General features: G+C 28.4%; 6 protein-coding genes across 9 annotated transcripts; 3 read left to right on the top strand and 3 right to left on the bottom strand.

Moving 5' to 3' along the window:
• Positions 1 to 52: 52 nt before the first annotated feature.
• LOC118073647 (dolichyl-diphosphooligosaccharide--protein glycosyltransferase subunit 1) lies at positions 53 to 2075 on the bottom strand. The gene has a single exon (XM_035094295.1). The coding sequence runs from the start codon at positions 2039 to 2041 to the stop codon at positions 227 to 229; it is 1815 nt and encodes a 604-aa protein (XP_034950186.1). The 5' UTR covers positions 2042 to 2075; the 3' UTR covers positions 53 to 226.
• An 80-nt stretch (positions 2076 to 2155) lies between these two features.
• On the top strand, positions 2156 to 3167 carry LOC118073648 (diamine acetyltransferase 1). The gene is made up of 5 exons (XM_035094296.1): positions 2156 to 2258; positions 2351 to 2473; positions 2588 to 2639; positions 2694 to 2896; positions 2966 to 3167. The coding sequence occupies exons 2-5, from the start codon at positions 2408 to 2410 to the stop codon at positions 3110 to 3112; spliced, it is 468 nt and encodes a 155-aa protein (XP_034950187.1). The 5' UTR covers positions 2156 to 2258; positions 2351 to 2407; the 3' UTR covers positions 3113 to 3167.
• On the bottom strand, positions 2767 to 4226 carry MED11 (mediator complex subunit 11). Of its 2 annotated transcripts, none has more exons than XM_035094298.1 (4): positions 3891 to 4226; positions 3639 to 3779; positions 3256 to 3541; positions 2767 to 2885 (listed from the first exon to the last, which is right to left on the bottom strand). In XM_035094298.1, exons 1-3 carry the CDS (start codon positions 3964 to 3966, stop codon positions 3345 to 3347), a joined length of 414 nt encoding a protein of 137 aa, XP_034950189.1. In that variant the 5' UTR covers positions 3967 to 4226; the 3' UTR covers positions 2767 to 2885; positions 3256 to 3344. The 2 variants fall into 2 exon arrangements, with proteins under 2 accessions (XP_034950189.1, XP_034950188.1); XM_035094297.1 differs by having other exon boundaries at positions 2880 to 3062.
• Positions 4227 to 4364: 138 nt separating this feature from the next.
• On the top strand, positions 4365 to 5779 carry LOC118073636 (eukaryotic translation initiation factor 5B-like). Its single transcript, XM_035094265.1, has 3 exons — positions 4365 to 4600; positions 4669 to 4740; positions 4885 to 5779. The coding sequence occupies exons 1-3, from the start codon at positions 4425 to 4427 to the stop codon at positions 5672 to 5674; spliced, it is 1038 nt and encodes a 345-aa protein (XP_034950156.1). The 5' UTR covers positions 4365 to 4424; the 3' UTR covers positions 5675 to 5779.
• A 403-nt stretch (positions 5780 to 6182) lies between these two features.
• Positions 6183 to 11648, bottom strand: LOC118073710 (trophoblast glycoprotein-like). Of its 3 annotated transcripts, none has more exons than XM_035094378.1 (4): positions 11007 to 11385; positions 7745 to 7804; positions 7324 to 7556; positions 6183 to 7195 (listed from the first exon to the last, which is right to left on the bottom strand). In XM_035094378.1, the coding sequence occupies exons 3-4, from the start codon at positions 7543 to 7545 to the stop codon at positions 6326 to 6328; spliced, it is 1092 nt and encodes a 363-aa protein (XP_034950269.1). In that variant the 5' UTR covers positions 7546 to 7556; positions 7745 to 7804; positions 11007 to 11385; the 3' UTR covers positions 6183 to 6325. The 3 variants fall into 3 exon arrangements, with proteins under 3 accessions (XP_034950269.1, XP_034950270.1, XP_034950268.1); XM_035094377.1 differs by lacking the exon at positions 7745 to 7804 and adding an exon at positions 11392 to 11648 and having other exon boundaries at positions 6185 to 7195; positions 11007 to 11291; XM_035094379.1 differs by lacking the exon at positions 7745 to 7804 and having other exon boundaries at positions 7324 to 7570.
• A 1355-nt stretch (positions 11649 to 13003) lies between these two features.
• On the top strand, positions 13004 to 25739 carry LOC118073698 (single Ig IL-1-related receptor-like). Its single transcript, XM_035094360.1, has 7 exons — positions 13004 to 13967; positions 22240 to 22421; positions 23121 to 23334; positions 24382 to 24515; positions 24612 to 24776; positions 24867 to 25004; positions 25089 to 25739. The coding sequence occupies exons 1-7, from the start codon at positions 13705 to 13707 to the stop codon at positions 25538 to 25540; spliced, it is 1548 nt and encodes a 515-aa protein (XP_034950251.1). The 5' UTR covers positions 13004 to 13704; the 3' UTR covers positions 25541 to 25739.
• The last annotated feature ends 531 nt before the right edge of the window (positions 25740 to 26270 follow it).

The raw sequence follows: 26270 nt of genomic DNA, 5'->3' as shown, positions 1-26270 counted from the left end.
AACTGCACGCAAGTCTTATGTAAGGTAGGAACAAATGAAAAAGACAAGCTTAGAAAGTACATAACTTCTTTATTACAAACATGTTTAAATGATAATATTGTGAAATGTATTTATTTATATGAATCTTAAAAATAAGTTTCGAAGTCTCTTTACTTTTTTTTTAAAGGCTAAGATGCCATCAATATTCGATGTTCTCACTAAGTGACCATTAATTATTATTCATTTATTACTGAAGAGATTTAATAATTGAATTAATTTTTTCAACACATTCTTCTTTTTTCTTCGTTATTACTGATTCTGTTTCAACGAACTGCGTACGACTAATTTTTCCTGGAACAAGTTTATCAACATACAAAGCTTGTTGTTGATTGTAAAGTTCTTTAAGCTGTTTATCATATTTTTGAAGTTCTTGTACACGCTCATAAACATCATTAGAATCTCCTTTGAGTTTTTGAGCAAGTTCGGTAATATTATTCGTAGCATTTTTGTACTCTTGATTGATACTTTTCATAGCAGAGAGAAAAGCATTAGTATCTTTATTAGCTTTTAAATAAACTAATTGTTCATCTAACTCATTATAAGAAGTGACTCTTTTATCTTGAGCTGCCAAGATCTTTTCACATTGTCCAGCGATGCGTAATTTTCCTTCAGAAACCTCGTCTTTATCAATAGAAAAGTCTAAACGGACGTAGACAATTACCAGAAGGAAGAGAAGATAAAGAGCTACAACAACAAGAAGTGGCTCTTGAAGCATTAGTAATCTTGGGAAAGTATATTTCAAACTGAAGTTCTGGATGTGATTCTCAACTAAATTCTTTTTTGTGATTGAAATAACAGGACGTCCAGTTGTGTCAAGGTAAGAATAATGCCAAGAGTCAGGTAGACGAGTTGCTGGATATGGAAGTTCTAGTTGAAAATTTTTCGATCCTTCGGGTAAAATTATTTTGACGATTAATTCATCAACAACCATATCGTCGAATACATGATCTAGTAATCGCATACGAAGAACATATTCATCTCCATTATGAAACAAGTATTCGTAGCTAGGAACATTGTATCCAAGAATATAGTGGGTTTTCCAGCCTCCAAACAGTGGAAATCGTGGTCTTAAATTAACCTCTACAGAGTCTTTCTTGATTCTAGTATGAGAAGTTGAAATATTACCAATATCATCTCGATAATAAATGTCAGATGCAGCTGCTGGAAGAACTGTGTCAAAACTCTGGATACTAGATTGGCCAGATTTTGACTCTCTCGTATATTCATATCGAGAAAATGATCCTTTGAGTAAAGCTCCAGTATGTAGAAGATCAATGGTTTCTTCTACTGCAATATTTCCCCAATGTGAGATTTCTATCACTCGTTCTAACCTAGTGACAGTGAGAAATTTATTGTTATTCTCAAAATGAACAGTAATTTCTTCGTAAGTGAATGGTACACGTTTATCAAATGGTCCATAAACTACTGTATGCTCATTGGAAGAGACTGGTTTAATCTTCGTGAAACTTTCAATGTTTTTAGAAGGTAAAATAACATTAGTTGTCTGCTTCAACACAGTGTATGGTGAAAAAAGAACAACATTTCCGGTATATTTTACTAACTGTTTCTCTTTCTGAGGTATTTCTTTGGGATATGGATCTAATTCGTGAGTATAAAATGTTTCTACTTCAACTGAAGTTGATCTTCCTGGCTGAACAGAATCTTTAAGTTCAATACAATAAACTTTTTCTGGATATCCTTCTAGTTTTGTCTCTGATATTTGTAGAACAGTTTTACTGGCATCACGAGTGTGAGCATCAATGTAAGCGAGGTTAGGTTTCTTATCTGCTTCAATAGCAAAAAAGAAATGCTTCAAATGAGTTTTTGCTCCATTTTCTATCACTAATTTGGTTGTAATCTTTGTTACTTGTGACTGAAGATCGATTGTTCTGTCGACGTTTTTCAGCACCACACCTGGATCCACTTGATCGAGAGCATTTAAACAAATAACATAAGTATTTATTAATATGAATAAAATAAATAAGCTCTGATTTCGAGCCATTTTTCAAGGCGTTTATATTTTTCTAATTGATTTTTTGTTAATTCAGTCTGTTTACCGGCGACTAGGATTAAACACAATCGACGTAAACGTGGCGGTCACGAAGACGTGGCTGCAGCTATTTCGCCGCTCGATTGACTATTACGCTTTTTTTTAGAGCCATTCTTTTGAAGCTTCCCTTTGATTGGCTGAATCTAATGGAAATAGAAAAAGCTTATTGGTATAGTGAGAATTTACACATTGTTCTGCTCCTATAATCAAGATTAAAATTTATAACAAGATAATTATTAAAATAACAATCTTATTCAATAGAGATTTTTTTAATAATTTGAAAAAAGTTCATTTTTACTTAATCAAAATTCTAAAATAATGGAAGATATAAAAATTCGAGAATTACGACGAGAAGATTGTGTTTCTCTCAGAAAGTTAATGCAGGTATTGAAATAATTAACTTGGTTACACATTTGATTTATTTTTGAGATGGAATTATATTTAAAATTTTGTTAGTTCAGTTTATATTGTTAATTTCATTTATAAAAATTAATTCAGGAATTAGCAGATTTTCAAGAAATGCCAGATGCTATAGAACTTAATTCTGAAGGTAAAATATACATAAAATCATTTTTTATATATAATATTAATTTAATTTTTAAAGATTTACAGAAATATGCATTTGGAGAAAATCCACGTTTCTATGCATTTGTTGCTGAATTCAACGGAGATTTAGTTGGACATGCAATTTATTATGATACATTTTCAAGCTGGCGTGGAAAGTGTATGTTTCTTGATGAACTTTATGTCAAATCAGAGTTTAGAAATAAAGGAATTGGTTCTTTATTATATGATGCTGTAAAAAAAGTAAATACATTTTTTTTTTCATTATTTAAAAGTTGGATTTATGGAATGATTTAGAAAAATAATTTTTAGAGAGCCAAAAGTGAGGGTTGTGCTCGACTTCAATTTCTGACTTTGAAATCTAACCCTGCCAAAGAATTTTATAAACGTAGAGGTGCAGTTAATGTAACTGAAAAAATACAATGGGAATTGTATGAAGTTGATAAAAATAATTTGTAATATTTTTTGATTTTTTACTATTATATATTTTTATATAAAAAAACTTTTTACGTTAAGTAAAAATATTTTTTAAATGTGTATATTTTATTACATTTGTTAAGACAGAATTATTGTATAAAAAAGAATATTGGATAAATACTTACACGATTTTTATGAAATTATTTATTTGTATAATCCGTTATTAATCAGTTAATAATTTATTGTTTTCCAAGACAAAAATCATTAATTACTACTAAGATGTATTAGATTGCGGCATTTGTACTTGTGCACTTGCAGCAGGTTGTGTAGGTCTGATATTTGCCCTTCCGTGAAGATGTTTATTTTTAATACGTTCTAATTCATTTACTCTACTTCGGACATGTTCCAGTCTATGCCAAGCCATTTGTAGCACTTTCTGACTTGCATATCCGGATCCTTCATGTGGTTGTCCTGAAAAATAAAAATAAAATTATTACCTTACAATTTAGAATTTTTTTAGATAATAATAAAGATTCTCAGATGTATTGAAATATTTCATATATAATACCTGTCGATACTTGAGTGAGATAATTAATTTGTTCACTCAATTTAGATTCAACTTGACCCAATGTCTTTAAAAACTGATGAGTCTGTCCCTCCGCTTGTTTTAAACTAGATTTCTCTTTGCTTAACTCCATAAATGCTTGACCTGTAATAAAGTTTTTCTATCAACAATTAAATTTTTTTTTCAACAAAGTAAATACAATAATTAATATATTATTTAAATTTTAAATGAACAGTGATAACATTTCTTGCCTACCAGCACTTTGTAAACAAATGATAATATCTTTTTCAATTGATTCTAAAATTTGAATCCTTTCCATTGGAGGAGTCATTTTTAATTTTCGTATAAATAGTTAACTAATAATGATAAATTTTTTGCTTAAATTGGTTAATTAATATTATTAACCTTAAAACGAACAACACAAATATTCATTTATTCCAAACTGTATTAGAAGATATGTAATGATTGAACTTGATAATTTTAAATTAATTGTAATTAAAAGTATTTTGTTATATATTAAAAAAATTATCAACAAATTTAAAGAATGTTTACTATCAACTATACGGAAATTCTTAACCTCTACACCGCAATTTTTTGTGTGTATAATCAGAAAAGACCAGATTGATATAATTGATGATATAGTTCCCCAAAAAATTTCAATGAACATCATCAACGACATCTGTTCAAGCATGTTTAAACGCCACCAAAGAAAATATCAATGTATACGAAAGGTAACAGTTACGGTTTTTTTTCATAAGGCGCAAATAAATACAATACAAAATGTAAACAATGGCTACGGAAGCTAAAAATAATAGAATTTACGTAAATGTTGAATTATTTAAAGGTGATTTTTGTGCTAGATTGTCTCCAGATCTACTTCAGCAAAGAGAAATTTATACTCAAACAGATGATGAATCGTCATCTGAGTGTAGTGCACATAGTGCTGATACAATTTTGCAAGAAAGGTTAGTTAATATTTTTTTAATTATTTAAGATCTTTTTCAATAATAATAAATTACTTTATTAATTCTAGTCAAAACAATCTTGATGGAGATGAATTACTACTTGGAAACGAAAAAATTGATAAAGTGAATTCTTTGTCTCTGTGAGTAAAAGATTTTTATATTGAAATATTTTATTCCTTTTCTAAATTCACTCACCATGTGTAAATAACAATTGCGTATTATCTATTGACAGAAAAGGATAATAATTGTAATATTAAATACGTGATTCATTTTCTATCTTTCAGCCATGTGCTATCCTCTGAAGAAGATAATCATGAATCATCAAAGGTGCTTTTTGCTTCAAAAAACAATCCTTCTACAGTCAGAGAGTATAGTCCTCTTCTTGTCAACCATAATTCTAATCCAGTAAACGATTCTTTTTCTTCTATAGAAGAAAATTCATGTACATTTACAGACCATCCTAGTACTTCTAAGAATAAATCTACTTCTAAAGACTGTTCTCCGACGCCAGTTAAAAATTCTCGAACTTTGAGAAGTAAAACTTCTAAGGATCGGTCTTTGACGCCTGTCAAAAATCCCACTACTTCTATAAAGAAGTGTTCTAGTCGAAACTCTATAATTTCATCATCAGAAGAAGTAATTCCACCATCACCAATTCACTCAATAATTAGTAGTGATTCTACAATTTCTATGAAGTCAACTAAACAAAAATCAAAAAAAAATAGGAGAAAAATTATTGATCTTAATAATGATGATTCCACCGATCATTTATCTGATAATGAATCAGTAAATAAGCAACGAACTGTTCAACGTCCTACAAAAAAGAATAAATCTTCTACAACAAAAAAAACAAATTCAAAAAAGCCTCAACCTAAAGGTAAAAAGAAAATTGTTATGAATAAAGTTGTTTATCCATCTTCATATCCAACTTCTGCAGAAGAAAGTTTATCGGATGATTCATTGATTATGAGTAGTAAAACTACGCGAAAACCTGTAAGTAGTAAATTACTGGTAGATAAAAAAACACAAAACAAAAATTTAGATATTATTTCTCTATCTGAAGACGATTCGTAAATAATAGAAGGAATAGATTTATTGAAACCTTATTATAATAAAAAACAAATTATAAGTATTAAAAACTAAGATTAAGTGTAAAATCAATCAAAATCTATAAAATAATGTAATAAAAATATATTTTAATTTACTTATTGAAATTTACTGAGGTAAAAAAAAATATTTATACAGAAATAATTATGTAAACAATACACATCTATTTTATAATAAAAACTATATATAAAGAATAATAATTAATAATAATAGCTAAAGAATATTTAATAGAATACTTTTATATACATCAATTTTAAAGTTTAATACATTTATGAGAAACATAAAGACTCTTCGACAAAACACATATCTATGTTAGTTTTTCATATTCATATAATAAATTTGAGTTTAATATGAATAATAAATCTGACTTGAAGACAAATGAATTGTAATTCTTACATAACTGTTAAGAAAGTTCAATTCTGTTTCATATTATTCATTTAAAAAATGTGATCAAATTACATTTTTTACACAAAATATGCGTATACATACCACACATATTACAATTTTACGTAAATATAAATTTTTTATATTAAATAATAATAAATAAGCTTATTATGAATTTGTACAAAGGATTCATAAAATTAAAATTGAAACTAAGATAGAAATTAAGAAATTTAATTATTCTGCTGGTTCAGTAACATTATTTCCTTTAAGTAATCCATCATCGGCACGATTAATTACTAAATCTCGTTTAATATTTACTGACTTTTTTTTCTTATTGTGCCTATGAATACAATAAAGAATAATAAATAAACACATGAGAAATGCTGCAATACAAGATACCACAAGAATCCATGTAGATCTTGCTTTAACCGTTTGTTCTTGTATCTTAAGAACATTTTTACAATTATCATATATCTTGAGAGTTTCATTTGACACTAATTCATTAACGGGTTGACGAGTACACCAAGGTGTTCTTAATCCATCACTCCGTTTTTCATCAGTGCAGTTGAATTTTGGTGGAAACATGGTTATATTTCGAGCTACAATCCATGCATTGATTGCTTGACACTCGCAATGGTCAGTAAAAATGATTGGATTATGTGAGAGATCAAGAACTTTCAGAGTGCAGAAAGCTGCTATATCTTCAGTTTTCAAGTTTGTTATTAAATTTCTAGAAACATTTAAGCGTTTCAGATAAGGTAATATTCCTAATCGAGGTAGCTTAGTTAGATGATTTTTTGAGACATCCAGAATTTGAAGTGTTGATTCATCAGCAAATGGAGTAGGATCCATAGCATTATCGCCCAGTTTATTTTCACTTAAATATATTATTCTTATGGCTGGCAATGCAAAAATATTCTTAGGAATGTCGCTTAATGCATTTTTTGATAAATCCAATACTTCAAGTTTCTTTAAATTAACAAATGCTGCATCTTCGATGTCTGTGAAGAAATTGTCCGTAAAGTATATGAATGATAAACTTGTAAATGATGAAAGTGTATCATTCTTGAGATCACGTAATCTATTTCCTGAGAAATCTAAAATCTGAATAACAAGAAAATATTTTATTTATATTATTATTCTGAATAAATTTTCAAGTTACTATTTCTATTTATTGGAATCTAATAATATTAACTTAACTTTGTTATATTAAAATGAAACGTTATTTATACCTGAGTGTCTTTCCGTAATCTCGGGGGAAGTTGATTGAAATTAAGATTAGCACACATAGCTTGTAACATTTTTTGAAATGTATTATATATACATTTCGTTGGTATGGGGTTCCTGTCAGTCAGTATAAGGTTTTGCGTTCCAAAATATACACCCTCATTAGGCACAGCATAAGTTAGTCCACTGGCAAGCAAAAAAAATAAACAAACGATAGAAGCACTCATCGTCTATCCACCTGAAACAAATTTGCTACATTAAGTATTAATTAGTGATAGAATAATATACATTGGTGATGATATTAATATCAATGATAAACTAAAAGAATAGAGAAAAAACAAACAGTGATGAAAAATAAGTTCACAAAAATGAGAGGGAAACATAGACTGTTAATATAATTGAACTGGTGAACCTTGGAACACTCACTTGTGCGTCAAAAATAGGATTTATCGTACGAGGCGAGTCGACTTTCAAGAGCACCATAGGCTGTAATTTAAGTTTATCCTTCAGGAAAAGTATAAAATATTAAGAACTTGAAATCTTACAAGGAAATCAGCTAAAACAGGTATGTTAACCTTTATATCATAATCCATTCTTTAAATATTACAAAAGATATTTTCATACATGTTAACTTATATCGATGGCTATTAAAACTTTTTTTGTCAAAACTAGTTTTTACTAAATATAAGCATATATTTCAGGTGTATAAGTAACACAAAAACCGTTCGAATTTCTTGAATACTTTTAAAAATCTCTACTCCACTGCAAATCCAAGACTTCAAAAGTGTGTTAAAATAACTCACATTAAGTATGTTGAATATTAAATTATTCTTAACTAATTATAGAATTTAGTGCACCTTTAAGTGACTACAAAATGCAATAATTTGTACCTAAAGTTTGAATATTGAACACACTTAATGTACGTTTTTTTTATTCACATGGATTTACAGTATACTTGTAATTTTTATAAAAGTTTAATATAATTATAAACTGGTAATTTTTTATTTTTTTCAGTTTTTTAAAACCTTGTGGCAACCGGTGATATTTCGCTATTTTTCTTGATATAACAAATTCGAATGTTATCTGTATTTTGTAATAAATATTATCAAGCATTTAGCAAAAAATTTAAAATCATGTATTGACTAGAAAAAAAATTTTAGCACTGGTAAATTCTAAAAAATAAAGGACCTCTAATATGACCATTTTAATAACTATCATTTTTGCAAGTAATGCTTTATAATTGTTTTTTAAAGTAGCACAACTCCATTGCTTTAAAAATGCTTTATTGACAATCAATCTAGTCATCATTATTTGGTATCTCTCTTTTTTATCATTATATACCTTTAATAATTGTCTCATAAAAATAAGATGTAGAAATTTTTTGATTGCACACATGTTAAAGTAAACTTTCAATCATTATCATTCATAAATATATTTATGTGTTTTTAATACATTCAAAAAATTTCTATTTCATTTTACTCACACCTGCTTAGAGACATAACTGACTAATCTTCCTAACAACGTGTTAACCAAGTTTGTGACAACTCTTATGACTAATGCGACTTTATAACAAGTAACTGCGACACACTTTCTTAGGAAATGTAAACTTTTTAAAACATTTTTCGTCTCTCATTTATTTTTTCACTTCATGGCACTCATCATTTTCTTTTAGACTTTTTTTTTTCATTTTTCATCTTCCCCTTTCTTTCAGACACACTTCGCTGTTATATCTAAAAAAAAATCTAAACCACTTTCGAGGGGAATTTAAGTGGATTATTGCAGAATATTAATTGTGTTATTTTAGACAACAATCGTGCTATTGGTTCATTAATCATGATTCCTTCTACCATTATTCACCCAGAAATAAACAAACTTTATCATTAGAAATCAATTAATAAAATGTATTTCACTTCCAAACTACGAATCTTGGATAGAGTCGAACAGGATACTTTAATAATACGAAAACTGATACTCAAATCTAATTTACATTAAAAAAAAAAAAGAAACAAGTATCAAGTTATTTATATTATAATATTTCAAATTTCTATATCAAATGAACGTCATTATTTCTAATAATTTACTATTATTTTATGTAGTCGAATGGTAATTAACCCATATCTAAAGGTAATATTAACGTTTAAAATCGTTTCTGTCGCTCATAAATTCATTTATGTTTATAGGAGAAACGACAGGTGTATTCTAAGAATGATTCATGACGGATCAAATCAACGATTGTTCTCATTAGACTTTTAGGCAGCAGAAATATCTCGTTTGGTAGACGTGCTGACTATATAAATCGACGTTGTAATAATATTTAAATGTTTCCAGTTTATTTCCGGCCAACTCAACAGCTTGAAGATGTTGGTAGTCTAAAATCGGATATAAGTTATATGTTACATACATCATATGATAATGATAAAATATAATAAATGTCATATCTTGCATACGATAGGTAACCTCTTTTTTCATCTTATCATTGTCAAGACCCATATCTTATCGAATTGTTGTCATTTTTTCACTCTTATAATTCGTGGAGCAAGTGCCTAAATTAAGAGAAATGCCATCGTTTCCAGTCATCAATTAGAAAATTTATTCAACAACACTAATGCAATCAAATTGTTCAGATTTCATAGAAGTAGTTTGAGTGTTCCCTAATTAAATGTATATGTTGTGTGATAAATTAATTTCTTCAACATTCAAGTCCATTTTATTCAACTCTTTATTGAAAATGTTGAAACGAAGAACATTGTATTACTTTAATAACTAAGATGAGTATGTATTTTTGATATAATAATTATCGAGTTATTATATTAATGATTCTATTAATATTAGAAGAATTGTTTCAAATTAATATTTATAGATTTTTCTATTATTATCAATATTTGTGATAATTGGTCATGTAATTAATGATTGAGAGATCGTCATTAAAATAAATGTTATCTAAGGATAAAATTGTTCTGTTTAATCTGAGAAAGCTTTTGACATAGATTAGTTACTCCATTATTGAGGGTCCAACTTAAAAATATCTATTTTATTTCGGATCGAAAAACAAGTGGAACAAGTTTGATAAGTTTTCTTAGTCATGGTGTCTGTTTAGATTTGTTTGATCTGCAGTTAATCAAAGATCAGAAACATCCTAGTATCTATAACAGAGGTGAAAAAAGTAGCACAATTCTAATTATTTATATAATTCATTTAAAATTGATGCTTACAAAAAAAAAGTAATTTACAGTTGATAGTGATCAACAACATATCAAAGATGATAAAATAAAAGAGCAGGAAATTTTTCTCCAAATGCTTACGTCACGTATATGTTAAAATTAGTCACACGCGATTCCTAGATGTAAAAAAAAATCACTTTTTCCTATACTATTAATTTAACACAGTTAATAAGTGAATATAATAAATTCTAACTTGTTTAAAAATTTGAAGCGAAACCACGTGCACCGTGCGTATACAAACATTCGAGTTTTAGAACTCGATGAGTTACTAAAGCTTTTATCCACTATCGTTTTAAGACAAAATACAGATATGCATCTTAATAATCATAAATTTATTATGTCTATTTCAGTACTAAAATAAGATTTTATTAATATTTTCAATTTAAATTAATTTTTAATAAATATAGCTTATGCAAAACTATGAATAAAATTATTTAAGTAGACTTTGATCAATCTGCAATGCTTACTTTGTTCAATAGCGTCGTAAGAATAGTTAGAATCAAGTTTGTATTCAAAACCCTTGAATTTCACATATGAAAATAACTACCGCTTTCATCCCTTGAATATCCTTGCTGACAACTACTTTCATTGTTGTATAGCGTCACACACAACTAACTTTCACAGTTATTAATCCATTAATATATCCACCATTAACTTTCTATCCTCACTACTCGAATTCTCATTATTTATTTACAATAGTAATTCCAAACACAGCACATACAAATACAGTTGTTTTGTTGTGATATTTTTAACTATAAAAAACAATAAAAAATTATAATATTATTAATAATAATATACACTGCTCCAAGTTCTCTTTTCTCTAAGAGCAAAGACTGACGCAGTTACACGTACGCTAAGTAATGCTAAGCCTTCAGAATCTCTTTCTCCCACCGTCGTACAAACCACTTCTCCTTGGAGTCTTTCCGTATGGACACTCGGCAGTGAAAAGCGTCGGTTGGCATGTTGAGGGGTTGCGATGAATGGGGAGAGGACCCTCTTGTTATATATAAGTCCACCTGGTCTTAAGGGAAATAACATTCCTGTCTTTGTCCGACAGCAATGCTTTCATTGGCCAAACTTTAACACGCCGATATTTGCCGATCATTCACGAACATTTTGACCCTAAAGGAAAAAACTGCGTCATTCGTAAACAAAAATATTGGATTTAACCCCCCATCAAGGTCAAAGTAGAACAAAGTATTGAATTCTTATATTAACGAAAATACGCAAAATACATCATTGTGTTTCCCGAATTTTCCAGAAAATTATTAAAGGATAATGAAACATGGCCTTCATTAGTTTTTTGTTGTAATAAATCCATTGAGCTCTTGATTTTTTTCTGAAATTAATTTTGTAACACAATACTTACTCATTAGTTAATAATTAAAGAGGAAATATAAAAGTTGTATAGTTTAATAAGGTTGAAAGTATAAGAAAAAAATAACCGTTAAAGAATAATTATTTCAATGAAAAAGTGAATAGCAGAAAAACGTGACGAAAGCCTTAACCATTTATCTGATTGTTTATGTTATATGTTGATGGAAATATTGTATGAAAAATGTTGGCTCAATCATTGTACTTCACTTAGACACGTAAGAAGCATGTATAATTGTGTTAATGATCGTTGAGTCATTAATATATATCAACGTTTTCTATGATTATTATTTGCGTTTTGGTTTTTCATCATTTAAATGCGGGCAAAATATAATATTACATCTTATCGTGCCATGGAATTGACCCTTCTCAAGATATTCGTTTAATCAGAATTGTAGTGAGTCTATTATGATACCGCACATAGAAGTGTTGAAATAAGTAATGTCATCGGAATTTGCTATATAAGAGCTCAAGTCCTTGAATATTTGCTAAGCCAAACAATCTCAAAACAAAAAATACGCTGATGTGATCCTTTATTCTGTACATGAATGTATTACTTCTCTATTCTCCTATATATTACACATGTGAAGTATTATCTTTTTAAACCATCAGTAAAGGATTACATCATCATCAATGTTTCCAACTGTAGAATTTTTTAAATAAATTTAAAAAATATGTTATTATATTTGTTTACCGTCGATAATAATGAAATATCACAATTACTTATCATCATATAATACAGATAATTCTTTTCCACATGTTATCTAAAATGGACGTAAGATGGCATTAGTTACTGGTCAATGATTGGATTAACCTTATATTTGAGTTTCTAAAAATTTATGTTAACTAGAGAAAATAAATTAATTACTTGAAATATATTCAATTAATAGTTTATAAAAAATAAAATCGATCATTTTTTCTAGTAAAATGCTGTAAAAGGTGGTAATTTGTTGAGTTTTTTTTTAATAAAAATGTTGGCGCGTAACGACACTAACTGAAAAAGGCTCATGATTGGTGAGAAAATGAGCAATCAGGGTAAAGAGTAGAAGTTGTTGCATACGGTAGGACGAGTTGAAACACGTTTCTACACCGGTTTTGTACGACAGTTGCGACCCACGCTAGCCGGCGTTCTTTTGTTGGAGCCAGTTGCATGTTGGCATTCGTAGACTTGAGTTATTTGCGCTCTCGAAGTAGTTATTTTCACATCAATTGGCTTTGAATAATATTTTATTTTATCATAGCATAAATTCTTGGTAACCATTCACTTTGACAATACTTTGGAGATATTCCTTAACTATTTTTAGATTAATTCAAAGAATATAATTCAAGATTTTGAAAATAATAAAGAGGTTAAGGTTATACAAATGTGAAGTTAGAAATGAGCGAAAAAAGTCCAAGTGTACTAGCAAAGTTAATTGTGTATTGTGTATTGTAAATTATTGATGGTTAACTAATGACGTTAACAAGAGTTTCTTCAAGTAATTTGACTAGTTGTGTGATGATTTTTTATTGCAAGTAAGGTAAAAAAAAGTGTTATATTCAAGTGGAAAAAACAAACCAAAGAAAATTCACGTGTTCAAACAAACGACAGTGTGTCTGTTGTACACGACAGATAGTTAAACATATCCCCAGGTATCTTGACTCTAAATAAACACAAGCGAACTACGTGATCCTGTGTATGAGTATACGCAAAAAAATACTGAAACCTTTGATTATTGCCGCTAGAAAAAATGTTAAGTGAATCTAAATCCTAGTTTTACCAAAAAATAAAAAGAGTATAACGAAGATACCATGGCAAATTGCAAGTCTGATGCAGCTTCAAGGTCCTGTTGGATTCTTTATCCTTTCTTATTTCTTAGTATCGCTGTCTGCATCACCGCAAGCCCTCCACCTCCACGTGATGATGAACTCGAAGATTATTGCTCAGCTCACAAGTTTGATAAATTACCTGGAGGCTTGCGGTTCACCAAAGAAGTTGTTACAACTGAATACGCAAATGTTGGTGCCTTTAAAGCTATTCATTGCTGTTTACGAGGTTACAGAAGTATAGAATGGTGAGTAATAATTTTTTATTTTAATATTATTAGTATTCAATAACATATTTAGCTGCAATTATTTCTATTCTTCCTTATAAATTGCGAGAACGAGTGACTCACTCAAGTCTACCTGATGCAATTTCTTTCTCTCTCTCTCTCATTCCATCTATCTTTGATTCGTGCGAATTGATACTAAAACTGTTGAATAGATTTTTTCTCAGACCTTAAGTTTGATAGAAAAAAACGATTCTATTCTAGACATAAATAAAAATCGAAAGGATATTATAAATGATAAAATACTTGTTCGTATGTCGAAAAAGAGATTTTTTATCGTTTTCCGCGACTTTTCTCAGGGTATTACTCAATCGCTTTCTAACAAATTTATGTAAAAAAAAAAAAATAAGACTACAATTTAAAATGATGAATTAACCTAATATGAATTATTGAAATTTCTTGAGCAATTTCGGAGTCAATAATAACATAAACCGTAGGAGGAAGATGATAAAAAAATAGAAATTCTATTAAGAATATAAATATAAAAAAATAAGTTGATTTTAAAAATCAATAAAAAATAAAAATGAGGAAGACAAGCGAGCGAATAGGTTGAAGATTTCTTCGAATTTTCTGACGAAAGATACCTGAACAAAAAGCGTCAAAGGCCATGTCAAGGGGGTCTTCGTGTGACAAGCCGGGAATCTCTGCGGGAGTTCTATAGTGGCCGCAAAAGAGAGGAAATTAGAGAAGCATAAGGTACATGAGAAAGAGGAAAATATCTTTCCAACTCGTGGTACTAGGGAAATACACATCAGAACAATGAAAGTTGGAGGAGTCATTTCGTGGTAGGACACCTTTTTCTTCATGCTTCATATTTATATATTTCTACTTAATAGCGTGTACCTTTCCTTCTCTAGTCTCTGGTCAGTGTCTCCTCCTTTTCTGCTCCAAGTACCCGAACTCTATTATAATACGAACTATGCGACAAGCGAGCAAAATTGTCGGCCTATTATATTTATTCGAGATTCTTGGCTATTCGACCAGGTGTGCAAAGACTAAGCAACGACTTATTCTGTTTCCAATGTAAGAAAAAAAGGCAAAAAGCTGCACTTTTTACTGGTTGTCGTTGTCAAGAATAACTACAAGAGTAGGGGAATTTCTCGACACCTGTTACACGTCTAAATAAAACTTCGAAGGGTCACATCGGCTTGTAAAAGAAATAAAGATGGTATTATCTTTCTGAAAAATCTCGTCTCTAGTTTGGAGTGGTCAACAATCTGCATTACTACCATGTTCCATGTCCAATGGCCAGATCGACATGAAGATACTGATGCTGATTTTTATTTATTTATTTGGATCGGTCAAAGCGTGAGATAGTTAATATGAGAACTATTTTTACACATTTTACAAATTTGATCATATTATAAGCCCTTATCTAATCTAATAATATGAAAAAAAACAAAATATCCTCAAATCATTTAATTTTTAATAGCTTAATTATTACAGGTATAAATTTTAATGACAAGAATAAATATTTAGTAAATATTTACATTTTATTTAAATATGATTTCAGTAATAATTTCTTCTACAATACTTTTTTAAATAAACTCATTGAAGAAATTGCTATTTCCTGCTGCTTTCATGATTTCTTTAAATAAAGAAAAAAAAAATAGATACATTTTTCTAGGAATTATTCTATAGTAAGTTATAATTTTTTAATTATCTCAGTATATTAAATTTTTTCCATGAAATTCAATTTGAAAGTATATTTAAGAGAATAATTATAAAAATAATTGATACACTTGACTCTCATTAAAATGATACTTATTGAAACTTGTTATTATTAAATAAATTAATAAAAATGAAGGAAAATGAAATTCTAAGAAATTTTTTTTTTACTTCAATTAGATAATAATTTCTCAGTAAATTGGAAACATTCACTTTCTAAAATTAATTTTACTTCATGTTTAATTCCTTTTTCGCTTTTAACTCAGATATTTAAACATTGCTGCTTTTTTTAATGAGTTCTTCGAAACATTTTATATTCAACAATAATTATTTCACAAGTGTGATTAAAATACAAGACAATTTAATGACAAAAAAACTCGTTATAAATTTGGCTCTTATTTAAGTAAATAAGTAATGTCCATTAAAATGATCAACATAAGTAGTAACAATTCAATAAGAATAATTTATATATGTAATTAATATTTATTCTCAGTTGGAGATCTGTATATTTCTACAGGGTCCCATATAATACATATTATATTTAGTTGATGCGACATGAGACCCACCATTAAAATAATGATACTGGCGTGTCTGACATAGCTAGAAGAAACAGAAAATGATATAGAAAAAGATTCTTTCTCTCTTTATAGTACAAAACAAACTCGACAATCCGAAATAATAGAGGAGTAATAATAATAACAACTTCGTGGAAACCTATTTTCCAGTAACATACGCTGCAATCAGCCTCACTGACTTGGAATTATTAACTCTCAACAATACGAGTTAATTATGTACTTAAATCATTAAGAAACCACAATACGTATAATGATATTAATTTACACACTCGAGAGCACAGTGGTTTATTTACTTATTTTTCATATCATTTTTACTTCTGAATTCATATCTATTCTGTTATAAATTAATTGACAAGATTCAATTCAAATCAACCATTATATCAGTGTTTTTTCTTCACCCAAGTATCTTCTAATGGTCTTAAAAAATTTAGTCATTTCTATTTTTGAATGGACAGAAGAAAAATCAAAACTATTTGAATTATTGAAAACTTGGAGGTAGAACAAGTTCTAACATGATCAAATGTATCATATTTTTTATTCTTCACCATACTTTTATGAAAATGAAAAGACAGTAGAAACTATGAGACATCAGTAGGTGTATGATGTAACTAAAAGCCAAAAAAAAGTACTAAAGAAGTTTAATAGCAATATATAAACAATTAGTTAGTTCGTTCTCATATATTTCAAATACTTAACGACAAGAGAACATTTTTAAAAATTGTGTTCAACTGTCCAGGAACATGTAATAGCACAGAAGTCAGGTTTTTCGACCTGCAGACCGGTTCCTTTGGCGAGTTTTTGTTTCCTGACGAATTCCCAGGCCGACATCTCTCTTTCGTTATTTTCGAAATAAATTTTTCGACAAATTCACTACTAAGTATCATATAATTGAGTAAATAATTTTAGAAATTATTCATACAAATGATAAATAAATATAATATAAATGAGAAACATATTAAATAAATGTTGGAAGACTATAATTGATATATCAAAATTTTACTGGAGATTTGATAAAAAAAAATTCAATAAAATAAAGTATTAAATTCGATTTTTAGTGATTAATATTTTCATATAGCAAAGCTGTTATAAGTTTATAAAAACTCTAGCTCTTTATATTCATGGAAAACTCACCCTTCGACCACCCTTAACCATACAATAATCGTTTCTTTGAAAGCTACACCATTCCAATAAATTGAGGTATCATTTTTATTTTTAGAAAAAGTTAAAATACTAGATATTATGTTCGAGAATACACTGCGTTTCCCTCACATAATTTACACAAAAAAAGACAATGCAATGATGAGGAAATAATATAAAGGTAAATTATGTTATAATGTTTCTTTTATTATACGAATACCTTCTTCAGAGCCACATATTTTCTGCCCTCTATTACAATGAAAAAGATAATTTTATACATAGACTAAATATAAATAACAATATATTCAAGATGAAAATTGATGTGAGATTTGAAAGTAGCCAGTTATGATTATTTTTCATTTATAATAAATATTCATTTCCTAAAATTTGATTTATATTAATTTAACATTTTATTTTTACAATTGAATTTGGCTTTTTCTATGAATGGAAAATTTCTCGTGAAATTGATTCTTTTGCTCACCCTCATGTCAATTTTAGCTCCAATCATCCCCATGTATTTAATTTCGAAGAATAATTCCAGTTTCTGTCTATAAGAATAATATTTTATCTTGAATACTCCGGAATTGATCGACGTTATTTTTATAATTTAGGAGTAATTAAATTGATGTATGGTATTCGAAGAATTTTTTCAAAACTCACATTATATTACAAATAATTACAGCTTACAATTGCTATGAATATCTAAAAAATCGTTTTATTATACACAGGACACAGGAAACTTTATTTGGACGTGAAACAATTTTTTTTTAATGAACTAAAGAGATACTTATAATAATGAGTAATTGGAAAATAGTTGTGAGATGTCAATGTTATGAGATAAAGATTTGTTTAACCGTTTTCTTTCAATTTAAATTTAAAAAAAAAATTCTAGATTGATAAATCATTTTTTTACTGATGTTTATCATCTTTATCTAAATTTTTAAACATGAAAAATGATTTTTTATTCATTCTATGAATTCTTGACATTCCGATAGTATTTATGACGGTTTGAATATTTAAATTTTATTTATTTATAATAATAACGTGCAATTTTTAAAGATAAATAATTAAGATTAATATTTTCTGGAAAAAGCTATATTTTTTAACAACTTTTAAATTGAAATGAATGCTTTTTCAAATAAATTATCGAGAAATGTACAAGTGGATTACTGAGAAATTATAATTGGCGTGCTTTAGCACGCAATCGATAAATTAAAGAGTCCATTTCTTAACTGGTGAAATAAACCATCGATCAAATAAATAAAATAACAAATATATTGTAGCTAATAATTTTCAGCCGTATTCCCGGTCTGCACGCAGAGAATAAAAGAAAAGCAAGACCGGAATACGTATTTCCGTTTAGATGCAGTATAGGATAGTTTTCATATATACTTCCATCTTCGTGCAAATATTTCTTTCCTCTTTATTCTATTGGCTATAGCATCAGAATATAAAGACATCCGTTTCACGCGTTGCTTACTAAATATTCAAATCACACTTGAGAGTAACAATGGCCGGCGAGACTTATTAGGAAATCCAACGATCGCATTTTTTCTGGATTGAACGTCGATGTCCGACGAGTTCGCAGAACTTGCGGCTACGACGTGCACATGCAATCGTCCCTCTATCGTCTCTCATCCCTCGCCCTTTTAACTGCAAACTCGGTGTTTCCCCTAAGCTTTTCGAGGTATGGCGAATTGGTCATAAATATTGTGGTTAATTACCTGGAATTGTAAAGACATTGTTCGTAGAAAGGTCAAAGTGGTTAGTATCGAAGTTAAGTCGATAATGGTAATTTAAAAAAAAAAAACGGAAGTTTGTAAACCATCATAAGGTTTATAAAGTCAGATATTTTAGCTATAATTCATTATGGTGGTTGACAGTCTTTAATATCATCAGTAAGGCAATGGTTTGATGATCTTTTCATGATTGAATTATGACAATAATTGAACATTACTGTCTACAACCATTTTACAAGTCAGTTTATGCATTTTGAATTTGTCTCCATCATTAAATCTCAATAGGGACTCTGAATCCTTGGAAATAAAAACTTTCATTGAGTTAATTTCAAATAAATTTTATAAATACTTACTAATTAGTTGAGAACAAAAAAAAATAAAATTAAATATCAAAGGTTGTAGCTTTGAATAAATAATTTATTTTGTAAAATTTTTTAAAATATTTTTTATAATCATTGATATTAATTTATTCAAATAATTACACATTTATGGAGAAAATCACTAGCAGGATGAATAATTATTTTTTGATGATTAAAATTGAAAAAAAAATTTGATTTAATGTTTAATATACTCAAATAAGAGTATGATTTTATAATGCTCTATTCTTCGAATTTGATCACTCATACGTAAATTCAATTGAATAGTTGAATTGGTAATTAAGAAAATAGAAAAGATTAAAGTTAACTTTACCAAGAACCGTTTAAATATGTACTTGAAACTTTATTCAGAGTTAAAAGTTTTTTCATAATATTTTGATTACATTACAAGTTATAAAATGTAATCTTGTAAAAATAAGACTATGTAATTATCACTTTTGCAGATTTGATTTTTTTCAGCACGATATCTCTAACAAAGACATGAGTGTACATGTACATGCACCTATTTTCAAAGTTGATTTACCCTTTCTGGAGGCAACGTTCAATTCAAACGGGACAAGTCGAAGGCAAAGGAAGAAAAAAAAAATGAAAATAAACTTTTTTTCGAAAGATAAACATTTGTTGTTTTAACAGAAAAATACAGTAGAACATACTCCCGTTAATTTGAGTTTCTTCTATGTATGTATTTGTTTTTATCTAATTATGTACTTAATACTTTTCAGATTATAACAAGTATAGGTAAATTTTAATAAGGTCATAAAAAATAACTTTCATGAAATATATTTAATCATAAAATTGTATTATTTACTGAGTTAATGTAACAAGTCGAATTGCAGTTGCAATAAAAATAGGTATTTATATTTAAACGACAACTCGTCATGTGCATGATATAAAAGCTTTCAATGGAAAAAGTTTAACTATTTTTTCACTAAATAATAATAATTTATTCTGAGAAGTGAAACAAAAAATCCATGTGTATATATTAAAAACATTGAACGGAAGAATGTCCGTGAAATCTATTTTTATGACTAAATTATTCTATCAATTGACTAGTTTTTTTTTCCCCCTCACAATTATAAGAATTACTACCATCATTTATTGCAAGAGATTATGTCAACTTTTACGAAATGATGATTACCACGATGTCGATGAATGTAATGAGAAAATGGCGCGAGCATACACGCAACAAGATTTCTAGGAAATCAGTAATAAGGCCGTCGTCAGTGCGAGAAAGTATGAAATACCTGAATGTCGCTAACAAGGAAAAAATATAGATTAGAAGAGTAAACGGAAATGCCGAACTAAATAGAAACCGTATATGCCAAGTTAGTCTGTATCCTTGATGCATTTTTTCGTTCTTTTACCTCGTGCAAGTATCTACTGTGGACCAGGACCAGACGCAAATTAGCAACAGGAACCGATAACATCAAGAAGAACGAGTTCCCTATGTTCGGACAACAAAGAAATCAAATCCAATGTATATACTTGTATATACACACACATTTATATATATATATATGTAGAGGGAAGGCGGAGATGATATTGAGGAAACTATATCAAGGAGAAGTCGAGTGTGTCTTCCAAGTAATCCGTGAGGAAGAGCAAACGCTGTGACTTCTCACGCAGGGACCAATTATCCCTTTCCAGAAGACAATTATAGTGGCTTTTGAACCAGCAACGTGCGCAATTGCTCGACCTCGACTCTCAAATCATAAAAACTGTACTATAAAAAATGTCATCATGTAGTAATTATTTTTCATTCAAAAACATTACATTTCATTGTTGATTGTTTAGAAATGAATGAAAGAAACAATTATCACTTTTACATCTTTTACTCTCTAAAATAATAATTCAAAAAACTGACTTTTCTACAAGTTAATCATTTTTCTCAATTCAAATTATGAGCAAATAATTTTAAAAAACGTAAAAAATTGTGCTAATTCTAATTTAATTTTACTAAACACTCTAAAAGTAATGATTACTATATGTAATTAATATCATTTTCTAATTATTTTTTTTGTTTTTATTATCGTTATTACCACAAAAAGGTACATTTTCTCTGAATATAAACGGAATAATTGATGAGGGAGTAGTTGAAAATACATATTCAAAACTTATAACTCTTAACGCGAACGATGAGGGCAATCTTCCACTTTTCTCTTCGCAGAATCGTTTAGAAATAAAATAAGAAAGGATAAAAAGAGAAAAAGAAACGCATGTTATCCATGTTCCAAGACATATTTTTCTCTTTCTTTTGCATCAGAGATAGAGAGAGAAAAAGTCAACAAGCACATACCCACAATCACCAGTGCATCTTGATGCAACACGTTCAATTAGCCGGAAATACTAGTCACGTGACTACATAATGACGTGAGAATATTTAATATAAAAGCGAGAATAAAAAATATATATTCAACACCCGGTATATAGATTCGTACTTTACCTGACTATCTATATGGATCATGTATGTACAAGTGTGTACAACTGTCTATACATTGTTCACAGAAATATGTGTATGTTCTTGGAATACTCTAGGTATTTTATTAGTAACGATAAGGGGGTCGATCGTCAGTGTTAGCCGACAACATGTGATTATTCATATTTTTCTTTGATTTGATTTATATACTTCAATTTAATTGATTTTTTTCCTGTAATTTACATTAGGTTTATAATAGAAAATAATCAATATAAATAAGAATGATGTATGAATTTAAAGATTTCATAATGTTTGTTTTTACAGGTACAAAGATGACAAAGCATATCCGTGGCCAGGAGCTTTAAGCCATTTTATTTTGTATCCTGAAAGTGCCAATCAAACTATCTATACCCAAACTGTAAGACTTTCTGATGCCGGGAAATACTCCTGCAGAGCTAGAAATGATACGACTACTCTCGCTGGTGATATTACACTTGATATTGTTGGTAAGTATTGCAAGAATTTAGATAAAATTATATAAATAATGAAAAATTGAATATATTGTTATTTTATATTAAAACAAGTGATACACTAGCAAGGCATTTTTTACAATTAAAAATTAAATATAATATCAATTTTATTCTGAGTATAGAAATCCATGATAATGTAAATAAATTGTAACCTATTTTCGTTAATTTTGTTCTAAGAATGCTGTATATGTACTTTCCTTGTATGAAGAATATTTTGTCTGAGCACAAGTGTTGGAAATTGCACAATAGTGATAAGTAACTATGCAATTTTCTTTAATGTAGACTATTTTTTTTATATATTATCTTTTTCATACAATAAAACATTATACTGCTATAAATAATCTACTTCAATGCAATTATTATTAGAATTTCTCTCACATTAAAATTACAAAAAACTGATATAAACATTCTCTACTTAATTTTATAAATTAAAATTTAACTATTATAAATAGTTAGAAAGTTAATGGTGATTTCAGTACCTAAAATTACCTGTTAGTAAAGTTTAAATGGTAATGAACATTTATGTCGAAATCTGTATTTACTGTATTATTTTTAAAGTGATCATTTTCTCTCGTTTGTTAGAAAGTCCATTTTAAACTTTAGATAATTTAAAATTCATAATAATATGAAGTCCATAGACTTGAAGTGATTTTTAACGATGTGTTATCTTTACAGGAGAAGATGCAAGTGGTTACACAGGAAAGCCATTACCAACCTATAAACCAATATCTCAGTTAGTGCCTCTTGGTGGATCGGCTCGACTCTTTTGTGAGGCTTACTTAGGCAAAGTTGATCTTCCTGATGTAAAGAACTCTGTTACTTGGACAAAGGCAACAAGTAATGTCACTGTTCCAAGCAATGGTAGAGTTTCACAGCATCGAGTCTCCAGGTAATTATGGTTTTTTTGTCTTATTGATTATAGTTTACTCCTCGAGGACAAATTTCTTGAGAGAACAGGTGAAAGAGAGAGAAGGAGAAGTCGACAAGAAGTTGAAAATCTCTCATCGGCTTCAGGCGCTCCGTCATTACCCTAATGATAGCTTTGCAACATTCTTCTTCCGTTCCTTTGGTTATTTTCTCTCTTACTCTCTTATTCTTGTTTGACTATCTTATTCTTTGCCTTTCTTTCAGCTATCTTCGCGTCATTATTCTCCCTCAACTTTGTCTGCGACTCTTCTTTTGAAAACATTTTTTGGCTTCTTATTTGATATTTGATCGAGATCCTACAGAATTTTAACTAATTAGAGATTCTTACATTTTCTCATCTATTCTTTTGTTTGCTCTTTTACTTATATTTTTTACGCAAAAAATCAGTTTATTGTGTGTCTTTTATGCTTTAAAAGTTTGCAAAAATTTTTTTTCTAGTAAAACTCTATACTGAAAACCGTTACATACAGCTGTGTTTTCTATTGTGTTATATTCAATCTATAAAGGAAAATGGTGTACATACGACTCTTTGTAGTCATGCTTTGTTAAATTATAAAAATAAAACATTTGCTGTGATATAATGCGAGCTATTAAGTAGTGTACTAGTATAAATATGACTAAAAAAAAAAAAGATTATTTCTTTTATAATTTTTATATCTGTGTAAATCATCATATACAATAACGGTGTTTTGACATTTTTTCTATGACAAATATGTTAACCATTCTTCATGTTAAAATTATATATGGTTAACATACTTTTTATTATCAAATGAAAACTAATATAATTCATTCCATGATCAGACCTTATATAATGTGATCAATTTTATATATGTTTATCAAGCATCAGAAGAAACGTAGGTTATAAATATTTATCATAAAAATATTTCTGATTCACGTTGATAATTTATTTTAAAATATTATAATTTTTTAATATTTTTGAAAAAATTATAATATTCACCTGCATTAATATTCTAATGTTAAAATGATTTAAAATGAAATGTGTTTACAGGGAAGACGAACAGATTGTTGGATCTTACTTGGAAATAGAGGCAACAACACCAGAGGATTATGGTGAGTACGAATGCCGAATCAGCAATGGTGCGGATGATGACATGACGCTATCAGCTCACATTTATCGTCGAGGTAATTACGACGTATTCTTTACATAAGTTTTCCTCCTACTAAAAAGATTTAAAGAATAAGATAAAATATTTACATTCGATGTTTTATACTTTACAGAACCTCAATTTATCCTTGGATTACGATCAGGATCTTGGAGAAAAGCACTTTTGCTTGCGGTAGTGTGTCTCGTCCTGATAGTTTCAACTAGTGGTTTTTATTTAAGATGCTGGTTACCCATTACTGTTTTTTTAAGAGATCGATTTTCTTCTGTTGATGAAAACGGTAGGATGCAAATGCAAATAAAAATATTTACATTTTTTTTATTATAAATAGTTTTTACAAATAAATAAATTTTTCAATATTATCCTGTAGATGGAAAATCCTTTGATGCGTTAGTTTGTTACCATGAAAAAGATACAAATATTACAATTGAATCTTTAGTTTCTACATTGGAGAAGAAGTATCACTATAAATGTAATTTATTAGAATTATCACCTTTAAATCGCAATTGTAAGTAATAAGAACATTTTTTTTCCAATAATTATAAATAATAATTAACTTGATGGTTTATCATTTATTTCCTACTTATTGCAGGGAATTTGGAAATTGCTCCTCATGCGTCATCAGCCCGAAGAATAATTGTAATATTAAGTTCAAACTCTCTGGAAAATGATTGGACTGAAGCTAATGTAAGCTTAGCACTTAAACAATTATCATTAATATCAAACCGTATTATTGTGATTATTTTGAATGAATTTTTAAACGTTGCGTCTTTCGCTAAATCTACTGGACATTGTATTGACACTGTTCGTACTGATGAAATCACTCTTGACAAAATAACTATTTTAAGATGGAATATAAATTCGGCAAAAGATGCCGGCAGTTATAAATTTTGGTGTAGATTAAGATTAGCGATGCCTCCTGTACGATTTATGTCTCGTATGCCAACAGAATGTCAATCAGTTGCTATGATGGTTCAAACCACTGCTATGAAATCTGTCCCACAAAAAGCTCAATCACGCGAAAGCTTAGAAGTGCTTGTATAAATTACATATTTTTTATGATTAAAATATCATTTTATTACTCCAATTGTATAAGTAAATATTGTAAAATATTTCTTAAGTGGACGCAATGCATCGCTAAAAAATTTAGTAATAATTTTGTAGATTGTTTCTTTAATTGTACAACTTTTTGAGTACAATTTGTAAATATCAAAAACGTCCAACCATTTTTATGTTTTTTATAAGAATTTTTATTCCAATTTTAAATCTGTCTATGAATTTTTTCTAATCTTATTTATTTTTAGTTAGTTATTATTATTTATCTCATAAATATTTTAAGTAAAATCGTTAAGTTGTAAAGTTGGTTAATGAAAAAAGTTTGATAAAAAAAGTAATATTAAGGAATTATTACACTTTTAATAAATTAACAATTGTTAAAAAGGTTATTTCATTAATATATTTTCGCTGCAAACACAACGAAAACTGTTATTAGTACTTTAAAATTTGTATACAACGATTTGAAAAAATCTATCTTATACATGTGTATATATTAATTTACAAGAACAAATAAGTTACAAAAAAATTTTTGATAGGTTAAATTTAAATAGATTACTTTGATATTCTCATTATCGTTTTACTGCCAGTATTATGATACACTAGTGTATTCAATAATTACCGGAAGTTAAGATTCAATAAGCTGTCAATATAATTATAAGTGAATGTATGAGAAAAAAATGAATATCTCAGACTTTAAAATCACAAATCAAATGATAAT

This window comes from Chelonus insularis, unplaced genomic scaffold (genome assembly GCF_013357705.1).
Source record: "Chelonus insularis isolate UGA/USDA-ARS -01 unplaced genomic scaffold, ASM1335770v1 scaffold_362_pilon, whole genome shotgun sequence".
Classification (NCBI taxonomy): Eukaryota; Metazoa; Arthropoda; class Insecta; order Hymenoptera; family Braconidae; genus Chelonus; species Chelonus insularis.
The sequence above is the reverse complement of the archived record's forward strand: the minus strand, read 5'-3'. Positions and strand labels throughout refer to the sequence as shown.

Bases quoted from the DNA above. Each gene is read 5' to 3' on its own strand.
- LOC118073647 (XM_035094295.1), bottom strand. From the start codon at position 2,041: ATGGCTCGAAATCAGAGCTTATTTATTTTATTCATATTAATAAATACT.
- LOC118073636 (XM_035094265.1), top strand. From the start codon at position 4,425: ATGGCTACGGAAGCTAAAAATAATAGAATTTACGTAAATGTTGAATTA. The intron at 4,601-4,668 runs GTTAGTTAATAT...TATTAATTCTAG, and splicing joins GATACAATTTTGCAAGAAAG to TCAAAACAATCTTGATGGAG. The intron at 4,741-4,884 runs GTGAGTAAAAGA...TCTATCTTTCAG, and splicing joins AAAGTGAATTCTTTGTCTCT to CCATGTGCTATCCTCTGAAG.
- LOC118073710 (XM_035094377.1), bottom strand. From the start codon at position 7,545: ATGAGTGCTTCTATCGTTTGTTTATTTTTTTTGCTTGCCAGTGGACTA. The intron at 7,196-7,323 runs GTATAAATAACG...CTTGTTATTCAG, and splicing joins GATTACGGAAAGACACTCAG to ATTTTAGATTTCTCAGGAAA.
- LOC118073648 (XM_035094296.1), top strand. From the start codon at position 2,408: ATGGAAGATATAAAAATTCGAGAATTACGACGAGAAGATTGTGTTTCT. The intron at 2,474-2,587 runs GTATTGAAATAA...AAATTAATTCAG, and splicing joins CTCTCAGAAAGTTAATGCAG to GAATTAGCAGATTTTCAAGA. The intron at 2,640-2,693 runs GTAAAATATACA...TAATTTTTAAAG, and splicing joins TATAGAACTTAATTCTGAAG to ATTTACAGAAATATGCATTT.
- LOC118073698 (XM_035094360.1), top strand. From the start codon at position 13,705: ATGGCAAATTGCAAGTCTGATGCAGCTTCAAGGTCCTGTTGGATTCTT. The intron at 13,968-22,239 runs GTGAGTAATAAT...TTGTTTTTACAG, and splicing joins GGTTACAGAAGTATAGAATG to GTACAAAGATGACAAAGCAT. The intron at 23,335-24,381 runs GTAATTATGGTT...ATGTGTTTACAG, and splicing joins TCACAGCATCGAGTCTCCAG to GGAAGACGAACAGATTGTTG.
- MED11 (XM_035094298.1), bottom strand. From the start codon at position 3,966: ATGACTCCTCCAATGGAAAGGATTCAAATTTTAGAATCAATTGAAAAA. The intron at 3,780-3,890 runs GTAGGCAAGAAA...ACTTTATTACAG, and splicing joins CATTTGTTTACAAAGTGCTG to GTCAAGCATTTATGGAGTTA. The intron at 3,542-3,638 runs GTATTATATATG...TTTATTTTTCAG, and splicing joins TCTCACTCAAGTATCGACAG to GACAACCACATGAAGGATCC.